This window comes from Schistosoma mansoni, chromosome W (assembly GCF_000237925.1).
Source record: "Schistosoma mansoni strain Puerto Rico chromosome W, complete genome".
NCBI lineage: Eukaryota > Metazoa > Platyhelminthes > Trematoda > Strigeidida > Schistosomatidae > Schistosoma > Schistosoma mansoni.
In genome coordinates, this window is record NC_031502.1 from 21025670 (window position 1) to 21037696 (window position 12027).

The 12027-nt window shown below is 34.4% G+C and overlaps 1 protein-coding gene across 1 annotated transcript in view; it reads right to left on the reverse strand.

Annotated features, from left to right (window-relative positions):
• Nucleotides 1-12027, reverse strand: part of Smp_130650 (putative ubiquitin-protein ligase) — a gene marked incomplete at both ends in the record, with an annotated part of 57136 nt that overhangs the window by 6876 nt on the left and 38233 nt on the right. The window contains 2 exons of the mRNA XM_018788940.1: nt 8220-8512; nt 10233-10393. Coding sequence (XP_018654433.1) covers nt 8220-8512; nt 10233-10393 — 454 coding nt within the window. The remainder of the gene's footprint in view (nt 1-8219; nt 8513-10232; nt 10394-12027) is intronic.

The following is a 12027-nucleotide window of genomic DNA, read 5'->3' on the forward strand; positions in this document are numbered from 1 at the left end:
TAGGCGGACAATGGACCAATAAGGGCGCTGGACTGTTCATACCGGTCGAACGTCATTGATTTAGCATAGTGTCAAGATTGGAAAAGTTGTATTCTGATTCGTAGATAATTCACGTGATAAAAAGCCGGACATAAGATCAATAATGAATTGGCATACGTCCTATTTTTTTTTATAAAGTCATAACTAATATCTCCAATAAATTACTGGTTTTAGTCTTGTGTAGAGTTGTAAGTGTTTCTTAGTTTTAGGATTTAAAAAGAACTCTTCACAAAACTACATATGAATCCTGTGATAAAACGTCTGTTTATCTAAGTGAACTGAGTGTTTTATAAATTATAATTAGGAAGGTCGGTATGTGACATGATTAGAGGAAATTAACAAGTAATTTTCAATTTGAGTATCTACTTGATTTACGATTATCAACAAAGCATAACCGCCTTCTGTTATAACTTGTGGCCATGTGCCATAAGTACTGACACCTACTGACACAGCCAATTAGAGAACAATGATTAAAGGACCGGACCAATGACGTATGAAACCCGTACGAGCAGTCTGGAGACTTTGTTGGTCCTTCTCCCGTCTGTTGAGTCCAGAACACCAATCTCAGCCTCTGCAATACGATTCATGTATTGCAAACATACTTGGTTTATATACAAACTAAATTGACTACATCGTACCATGAAATGGAAATAAACATTTGTACAAGATCTAACCAAAAGTGGCTGTGATTGTGGAAGACTGTGATTAATAAACTGGGACATAACTCAAGAATGGTAAATCGTATAATAATAGTCTATGGGTCAAAATAAAGCTTATAATAAGAGGAACATGAATATGCATAGTTAAGTTACCTAATAGTTATACAATAAAAGTATTTGTAATGTATTGCTTCATAAATAGTTCTCAAAAGTTACCATTTAATATTCCCATCGAGATATAACACCTTCTTGATGAGCTCAATATTGTTATCCATACGATTCGAACCAGTATCAATTAATAGGATCATTATTCATAACTAGACATTGACTACAACTAAACAGTAATGATCAATATGGAAACGATGAAGCGATTTCGTGGCCTAGTTGAATTTAGACATTAACATCATTGGATACCAGCTTAGTGGTCTAGAGGTTAACTATTCGTGTGCGAGACCTTGGTTCAAATCTCAAGATGTGAGGTCGTGTATGCGCAACGTCTCACCAATCCCATACTAGAATGAAACAGTCATCCAGTGCTTCCAGGTTTACCATAACAGTCAAGCCCTAATTAACTCATGAATTCAACTGTTAAATTCATAAAAATAATTTTCATTATATCTTAAAAGATTAAAAATAGTCCTATTAATTCTACTCAATTGTTTCTGTTTTATATAGTTGAAAATCATAAGTCGATTGAAGCTAGACTACCATGGAAAACCTAGAAGCTCTGGACAGCCATTTCGTCCTGCTGTGGGACTCCTCAGTAGCAATGCGCATCCACAATCCCGCCTCGCGAGCGAGATTCGAACCCAAAACCTATCAGTCTTGCATGAGAGAGCTTGATCACTAGACCATTCAGCTGGCATCCAAAGGTGTTATAATGAAGCGGCCAGGTTTTCAATGATGATCCAGCTTCAATTAACTCATGATATCAACGATATAAAATTACTAAAATCTCCACAAACCCCCCCCCTTGTATTTTGTTTTACAACATAAAACTTATTACCTTTTTGATTTTCGATATAAATCCATTTGATTTAATAGTTTGGGATTCATTATTGATTATCCTCCCTAATTTGAAAGAAAAAAAGAAAAGAAAAAGAAGAAAAGAAAAGAAAAGAGGAAGAAAAATAATTCCAATTGAGCTAATACTTTGGTTACTTACTGTTTGTTTTTTATTATTGTTCAATATACATGGATTATACTCATAATCCTTTGAGTGTATTGTACTATTGAACTATTAAGAACTATCTAGAAATGAAGAAAATAGAAATGAGGTGTGTTTTCTTTTTTTTTGGAAAAAATGAGGAATATTTGAATTAATTATAAATCAGAATTCTTGTTGCTATGGTTACAAGAGTGAAAACACTGACCTTGACAGAAAATATGACGAATATGAAAATTGATCGTTGAATTAGTTATTAAAAAGTTGTGTTGTTTTTTTTCTTATTAAAGTACATTTATTTGTAAAATTTGATCGATAACAAATTGGTGGCCTATTTAAACATCTGGGTTACCTATTCCTGTCATCCAGATATCTCAACAACTTATTTATCTTTGTTTGTTTTAATACATCATTATGCCTATTGATCACACAACCTATTCAGGTGAGTTTCTGAAAAGTGTAAGATCTTTCGCTATAAAGGTTACAGAAGGCCTACATAGAGATATCGTGGTTGTTGGCAATATGCAGCGAGAAGAATATACATTATCCAGATGTCGATTGACTAGGCTGCTAAATTCTAACTGGCGATCACTCAATATTTATCGTTAGGAAGGATGAAGAAGTAAGAAACGGAAACTTGATGTATAACTCGATATTGTATCACAGACTTCATTTTTCTTTCATTTCTACAACAATCATCTTTTTGTTCTTGTTCTCTTGTCTACGATCTTCTTAACCTTCTACTACCAGGTATTTTATCTTTATTTGATGATACATACTACTTATATCTGTCAACATCATTAGTATACACCACAATGACAACAATTATTGTTTGATGTGGTGGTGGTGGTGGTGCATGGTGTATATCATGTTGAACATCATGCATGGGGAAAAACAAAACAGATACTGCACTGCATATTAATCACATTGAATTAGAAACGGAAGTTATGTTAAACAAGAATCATAATGAATAAAAGAATCTAATTTTTACCCTTTAATCCCTTCATTTACATCATCTTTTTATAATGGAATACGTAAGAATAAGTTTTCAGTGGAGAGTATATTCAAAAGGTAACTGTTTTTTCTTTTTCGTACTCTTTGAGATCTCTACTGGTCACATGTTTGTGTTCCAGTTTCCAGTTGGCTTTTTCAGCTACATTGGAAAAAAATTGCTTCTACATTCAGTGCATATATAGTTCTCCCTCCTCCCTTCACGAAACAGTGTTACACCTTCATGTACTCACGTTACAAATAATGTGACTTTATTGACCTGATCTGTTCCAACACTACTAACACCTTTATTATATGAGAATATTGAAGCGTATGGATATACATAATGGTTGAACGATCCTTTTATATGATGTTGATGTATATGGGTCATGTTATACATGATGATTTTTCCAACATTCATATGAAAAAAACACAATATCATTATTCTATTCGCAATTCGAATCAAAAATGGAAGTAATGTTGAGCAAGAATCATAATGGGTAAAAGAATCTAATTTTTACTTTTAAATTACATCATATTCATATCAAACTGCTGATATGCTTGAAGCTATTACAAGTTCTCCTTACTCGATAAACGGAACGAAGGTCAATGAGACAGTAACACGATAGGCGATTCCAACCTGTTTTCTCCGGCCCTGCTAATTAGATCAAGAAGTCTTGATGAAGCGTAGAAGAATGTATTCTACAAGCACCCAGAAAATACGACGTCACTGAGCATACAAACCAAGCTTATTTATACAATGACAGAAACGCCTTTGGGAGAGCCACAAAACAGCGGACTAAAAAATCCATCAAACAATGACATTCAGGGACTTCCGAGTAGGAAATGTAAGCTGTAGGTCAACTAGGCTTCTCTGGGCGCAAAAACAAAATTCAAATTTTCAGAATAAAATTAGGACTATTTTCAAGTGAGTTCTGGGGACCTAGCTTCCCCAACAACTGCTATAAATGTGAATGAACAACAACTGTTGACAAATAGAATTAGTATTTATTTGTCCATTTCATTTGATTACTTTTTCTTAGTTAGAGATAATCAGTATGGTTTACTTTCTTAATATTCTAGTGTGTATTACTACATATTAGAAGGGGTTTTTTGTGGAGATTTTAGTAATTTTATATAGTTGAAATTACGAGCCGGCTCAGTGGTCTAGAGGTTAAGCGCACGCGCGCGAGACTGATAGGTCCTGAGTTCGAATATCACATGGCAGGATCGTGGATGCGCACAGCCGCTGAGAAGTCCCACAATAGGAAGTGAATATTTGTAACTAACATTCTGTTCTATTTTTGTGATAAATATGAGATAATTACACTTGGATAATGAAGAACTTGGTATAATCTAACTTAAAGGAGATATTGCGGCGAGACTAAACTATATGGACGAGCCAATCAGAAGCTTCCGCGGGTTTCCAAGGTCACAGCGCTAAGTTTGGTACCTGATGCTTACGTACGATTGATTTACAGCGGATTTTAGGGAAGACGTGAATATTCAGCGTCTACAAGAGAAGTTATCATGAGATTTTGGCGCGAAATTCAATTATCCATTTGGATAAATAGAGTTTTGGCATTATAGCTGATGTCAGTTCGTGATGAAAACCCTAAGTATAATTCCTAGTCTTAACCATGAACTGTAAATCATAATTTGAATTCTTCACACAGGTTTATACCTTCATCTGGTCTTAGTTATTATGTTGACACTCTCAGGATCACTCTAGCGTCGCTCAAAGGTCGTCCATAACTTATAGTCTCATCCTTAACCCTAACCCTTAACTCTAACCCTAAACCGTAAACCATACCAATATACTAACAACATTGAAGCTATGTGGTTGAGGCTAAAAGAATTTTTGAGATCTTATCATGGTTCCAGATGTCGACTACTATGGAGCCATATAGATGAGTTCCTGTACCGGATGCACCCTGATTTTAGAACTTGTGAACTTATATCTGACCTTGAGAAGTTTTTGAGTCATGTAAAAGAACAGTATCTCCTTTAATTTTTTAGTTTTGTATAATATATTTTTACTGTATACTAACTGTCTTCTGATTGGCTAATATTCCTCAAGGTCATTTAGGATTCGTCCAAAGGTCGTCCATATAGTTTAGTCTCGCCGGAAAACCCGCGAAAGCTTCTAATTGGCTCGTCCATATAGTTTAGTCTCGCCGATATTGCATTAACAATTCTGAGAAACAGATTTTCAGAAACTCTGAGAGAAATATTTTATTCCACTAATTTTCATTTGATCTTTTCTAATCGACTTATGATTTGTAGTTGTGTAGACGATAAGCTCTAAGTTTGTGACAAGTTAGTGTGCATCTATCAGTTTACTTGATAATGGTTAAGCAGGTTATATTGTACTGCTATCCACCAGTTTAAACCTAACCTTTGCGTACAATAAACAGATTGTTCAGTCTTTCATTATTCCACGGTCTTGACCTTTCTTTTTATCTACTATAATCGATTGTTTTCGAAAAATAAAAACTATTTGTACTCCATTCCAATTATTTTCTTAACTAGGCTGTCCAGGCACACGTTATAACATTTTTCATAACTAATAATTACTATATTCTTGGTACCTACTAAGTGGACTATTATTTTCACCTTACCATTCATCACTACGCGATTATTACATAATTTCTCTTCATTATCTGATTTTCGTAAACCGTTCACACGAGCATATACAACAAAAGTAACAGCAGCCCCTGCATCAATAGGCCTCAACACACACAAAGGAAAAAGCAAGATTCTCAAATACAACATGGAGAACACCAACCCAATCACACTTGATGGAGAAACTCCGGAAGACGTAGAAACATTCACCTACCTGGGAAGCATCATTGATGAACAAGGAGGATCTGATGCAGATGTAAAGGTGAGGATTGGCAAAGCAAGGTCAGCATTTCTACAATTGAAGAACATATGCAACTCAAAACGACTGTCAACTAATTTCAAAGTGAGAATCCTCGATACGAACGTCAAGACAGTCCTACCGTATGGAGCTGAAACATGGAGAACTACTACATCCATATTCAAGAAGGTACATGTATTTATAAACAGTTAATGACGCAAAATACTTAACATCCACTGGCCGGATACTATCAGCAACAGCGTTTTATGGGAGAGGACAAACCAACTTCCAACTGAAGAAGAAATTAAGAAAAGATGTTGGAAGTGGATAGGACATACATTGAGTAAATCCCCAAACTACATCACGACTCAATCCCTAACTTGGAATGTTGAATAGAAGTGGAAAAGAGGAAGGACAAAGAACACATTAGGTTGGGAAATAGAAGCAGATATGAAGAGGATGAATGTTAACTGGAAAGGATTGCATAGGATAGGATCGGATGGAGAATGCTGGTGTGCGGCCTTTGCCCCTCCACGAGGTGTAACAGACGTACGTAAGTAATATCTTTTACTCATTATATTCTTTTTACCCATTAAGTGGACAATTATCTTCACCTTACCACTGTTCACTACCCAATTAATACATAATTTCTCTTCAATATTTGATTTCCTTAAACCATTCATGCCAAAACATCACTTCAAGTTGCTTTTTCATTACTCAACATCATTTTACTTTATTATAGACTAATACTACTAACTATAAATAGGATTGTATAGAAAATTTTCTTCGTTGCATCGCCCTTAGTTAACGGCATCGTTAAAAAGAGAATTTCCTTCTCTGAATAGTATACTAATGTTATAATAGTTTAAAACAAATATACTTATCACACTCTCATATTGACTGTTGTATAAACTACGTTGAGAATCCGATGTTTTAGACTGATTCAAATAGCAGAACCACTGAATAAACTTTACAGTATCATCATCAGGCAAACCGAGCAATACATATATTGTATGTTGAGTTATCGGATACTTTACTGAATTAGAGATGTTGTGTTATATCCTAGTGAAGATGAAAGTACGTGTAACTTCCGGGACCTACTAATGAACTATTATTCTATATATATTCCTACGGTTTAACTATTGGGTAATTAGATTATGTATATCTATATTCATCTTAATATAAGCTTCATTTTGACTCATAGACTTAGTACTGTAAGATATGCTGTTCCTAAATCATATTCAGCTCATTGATTATTGTCTCCCACGTTCACAGTCACATTTGGCTTGATCTTGTACAAATCTTATTCTCTATTTGATGGTGTGATGTGGTCTGTCTGTCTAGTATATAAACCGAGTATGCTTGAAATAAATAATTCACATAGCTGAAGCCGTAATTGGTGTTCTGGACTCAATTGGAAGGGCTAAGAGGTTAAGGGATCAATAAGGACGCTAGACTGCTCATACCGGTCGAACATCATCGATTTGGCACACTGTTATGATTCGAAAAGTCGTATTTCCTTTGGTGGATAAACCACGTGATAAAATCCGGACATGAAATCATAACATATTGTCTATTTCATTTCTTTAATACAGTTTCCAGAAGGATAATTTTATGAAAGATAATTATTTTCCTCCATGGAACAACAACTTTTATCTTAAAATGCTCAGAAAAGATTATTCCTCTACTTTCTTAAACCTAGGATCTTCGACCTCACGGACGAATGCTTAACATCTAGATTAGTGACTTGGTATCTAACGATGTTAATATCTAACTACAATCGATACATGATCTTGTGCAATCCTTCATTCATTGTCTAAGATAGATACTTATCTTTACTCCACTGCTCAAGGCTTTTCACTAGAACTCCAGGAGCCCCATCTTGAAGTTAATCACTGATGAACAAATGATTATTATCAATATGGGAACAACTAATGAAGATTGTAGTATTTTCATAGTTCAATTCAGAAGTCATTCTAAACTACAAACACTCATTCAATGCTTTTCAATGATGATCAACTAATGAATCCAACTATAAAAAACTCATATTTCACCAATATTCATATATATAACTATATGCATATTATTATTAATTATATTCAAATAATTATAACCAAACTGTTAGTAGTACTGTTCAAGTACATAGTAGTATGGTTAATAATAGTGAAAAAAAAAACTTTTTTTTTCATTAAAAAAAACGAAGAAAAAAAAAGAAAATCTTCAACTCGTTCAATAAATTTAAGAAAAAAATATCAACATGGTAAATGTATGGATACATGAATTTTGAAAAAAAAAACAGGGAAGGGGTAGGGAGGGAGGGAAACGAAACATTCAATGAATCGATTATGAAATGTAATTTTAAATAAAAAAAAAATTATAAGAATAATAAGAACCGAAAAACAAAAAAGATTAAAAAAAAATCGATATACACTTTTTAATAAACAAGCAGCCAAGTGACCAAAAAAGGAACCAAGCGACCCAGCAACCAAAGAGAATGTTATTAACCATATTCAAAACCAGCATTTGCATTTAATGCATATAATAAACGTTCACGTAATATATGAATATTACGAAAATTAGGTAATTTTAATAAATTTGTACATGTACTAGCTGTTGGTAAACGTTCTATTTCATCAGTAATTTGTATAGAAAATGGTGGTTGTAAATCACGAAAACCAAACATTGGTGGACGTGAACATGCAGTAACAAAACGTAAAAATGAACGTTTATCTGATTCATTAAAATTTTTTAATACTAACCAAAAACAATCTAATGTTTCAGTATAATTTATTGAATCTAAAATAAAGAAAAAGTAGTTTCATAATGATGAAAGGATAGAACAATCACATTTAAAAACAACAACAAAGATTTGACTCAAGCGCATCCAAATGCCCTGGTACGGTCAAGAGTGGGGGGATTCTGGTCTCCCTCTCCAAATGCTCCAATATGGTCACGCGTACACAGTCACTACCAGAGATGTTCTACTCACTGACTTCTCGAGGTATTACTGTTGCTAACGAAATTGAGAGTATGAAAAGCGAATGTCTGATTGTGTAACCAGGTTGGTGGTTACGGAACATGTGCTCTAGGATCCTGAGGGGACAAATGACCTATAATAATCCTTCTATATCAACGTTTACAAATTCATTTTATATTAGCCTTTTTCGCATACTTATTGATAAACTAATATTTATGAAATTATATCAAATTATATTACTTACAAGTAACTAATCATTTTTTGTCCACATTTTTATCTAATCACCTTTAGAAGGTAGATCAGATAAGTTGGTCAATGCAATTATTAATGATTAACTGAATTGAATCTCCTAAGCAACTGTTTTTTACCACTAAGGAGTCTCATCAAACTATAACGAAACAGTTGGTATTTCATCCCTGAATATTCAACTCTTTTTATTTGAAATTAATGATTAAAAGTCGTTTCGCGTAATTTAGTATTTACTCAATCAAATGTCAAAGTGGATATCTGTATTGGATGCGTTTAGTGAATGCGAATAATGCTGGTATTCACCACATCGAATGTACAACTTTAGTCTAATCTTGAATGAATATATCTGTATGCGACTGAAAATGATTAAAATTTCAAACAACTATTGATTTTTAAGTAAAGTCTCGATAGTTGCTAGTAGTAGAGTCCAGGATGTGTTTCGTTCTATCCGGAACACATCAGCTGAATGTATCTGTAGTCCAGTGTTGATGTCCAAATTAAGACTGAGATACTAATACCTTTCGGTTCAAACACCCCCTATAATCAAAACTTTATTTAAAAATATTAGTGAGATGATCTGATCAGGTTGTCTATATAGGCCAAGAAGAGACAGATCGATTGTAGTCGTTAACATCAACTACAGAAAAATTTAAACCCTTATAAATGAATGAATTCAAATCCTTTTTTCCTTAATACTCAAGATGGAAGGTCTTCATTACAGAACTTAATTACAGTGACAAGTTTTACTTTCACTAACTAAACTACACTATCTGGAATGATCTTGGCACTTATCCTATGGATTCATTAACCTTATCCTGTGTTAACTGATTCAATGAACATTCCAAGATCAATAATGATAGACTCTATATGCATACAGATGAGATAATGAAAATCTCTTTAGTCAAAGAATAACTTTATTTATTTCTTACTGAGTGGATCGACTCAGTAAGAAACTTGGCATTGTAATCAATGGTTGGAGACTTTTCATAACACAGTTTAAAATTGGTCACAATAGAAGTAGATACATTTATATTCTGTATACCGTCTAGTCTTTCTTATTATGATTGGTACTATACCGCTTCTTATTCCAACTGTTTGTCAATACAGTTTTTTAGATTTCCATTCGCTCTCTGATTGAAGTATTGATTTAATGTAAAAGCATAGCTCGGTGAAAATTGAGTACTTCAACCAGTAAATCACTATTACCAATCATTGCTTTAATAACATTTCAACGTATATACATACACACACAAAAAAAAACAACAGATAACTTAATATATTGTAACATACTTCCAATGTAGAATGTATGCTGCCTTAAATCATCCACATCGATTACCATATCAGCTCCAGATATAAGAGTTTGTAATTCTTCTGCATCAAAAAGACGTACCCAATCAATTGGTATGACATCGTTTAATCCAGCAGTAAAAGCTCGTACTTGTGGATAAATCTAAAGTTCAAGGTATCATAAAAATAGTATTTAATTGTGAAGTGTTCGAAGGAGATTGGTTTGGGTTGTAGTTTGTTATAATTGATTGACCAGTGGTATCATGAGCTGGCGAGTACCAGGCATCACGATAACTAAGTTCAAGGTTTTCTGTCTGACATCTTTCAACCAACTAACATTTAAAAATAGCTCACTTGATCTCAAGTCACTGAAGCTAATGACCAACACTAACTTGCCAGGAGACAGAGAGAGAGAGAGGTGTTGACTGAACATTTATCATATACGTTTAACTCATTTCATGTTACATATAAGCTGAGAGAACATAAAAAAACTAATCTATCTTATTCATAGTTATTAAATACGTGGTAACTGTAACGAATCGATAATGAAGTTGTATAATTTTCGATTGAAATGGTAATGCAGAAGGTATGGGATAAATATTCTGAAGTTGCTTAGTCAGTCAGTCAGGTACAACGAAGGACCAGGCACATATATGCATCGGTCCAAGTTGCCGAAGTCGTACTGTTGACTGTACAGAGGTGTGACAGCAATAAGGTGTTTCCTTCAGACAACCAACATAACAGCAATGTTGCTTTCCCACAAGGAGGGGTGGGGTTAGAAAAGGTCAAACCTAAAAATGCACACCTCACCTTAACCCACGGATATCCAGCTACGACGGTAAGGTCTCAACAAGTACGGAGCTAACACAAAAACTACCCACAAAAAAGTCGTGTGTGACCAACCTCAAGCAGTTCTCTCTTGGGCACTGCGGTCACGCTCACAGGTCATTAAGATCACTTCTAATCCTATTTCTTTTTCAGGTACCTCTGAAGTAACTCACTACATCACTAAGTGACATCAGTTTAAAGATAAATTTGTCTATTGTAATTTCAAATTGTAGTGAACAAAGAACTCAGGTGGAGAAGACCAAAATTACAGTGTATGTTCATGAAGTGTGAAAACCATACATTTAATACATCATCTGCATATCTCCCATCAGTTGTCTCTTACAAATTTCATCGTTTCTTTATTCCTGTTCCTTCAGTTCAGTCTTTTCAATCTTTTGCTGCCGGACATTTCACTTCTGATTGGTGTTACATACTACTTATATCTATCAACATAAGTAGCATACACCACAAAACTACTCAAATTTAATATGGAATTATAGACTTTAGAAAATGTTTAAATAGAATATCAACAACGATCAAGTAAAAAGGACATTATAACTAGACAGTCACTTCAAATCCAACAGTGTATGATCTTTATCTGATGTCACCGGTGAATGAATGTATATTAATTCTTACTGAGTAAAGCTTTGTTAATTTTTAACAGTTGTTTAAATAGTGTCAACTTTTCAGTTACAGCCCCCAAATGCCCTGGTACGGCCGAGAGTGGGGAGAGTCCACTCTCCCTCTCGAAATGCTCTCACATGGCCACGCTTATATAGCCTCTGTCAGGGAAGTCCTACTCACTGTCTTCTCGTGACATTGCTGTTGTTTACGAAAGTGAGAGGACGAAAAGCGAATGTCCGGCGCTTTAACCGGGTTGGTGGACACGGAGGGTCCACCTAGAGGAGTTGGAAAACCCTGATTTCAAACCAATGGTGCACATGGGCTCCAGTATCCTGAGGGAACAAAT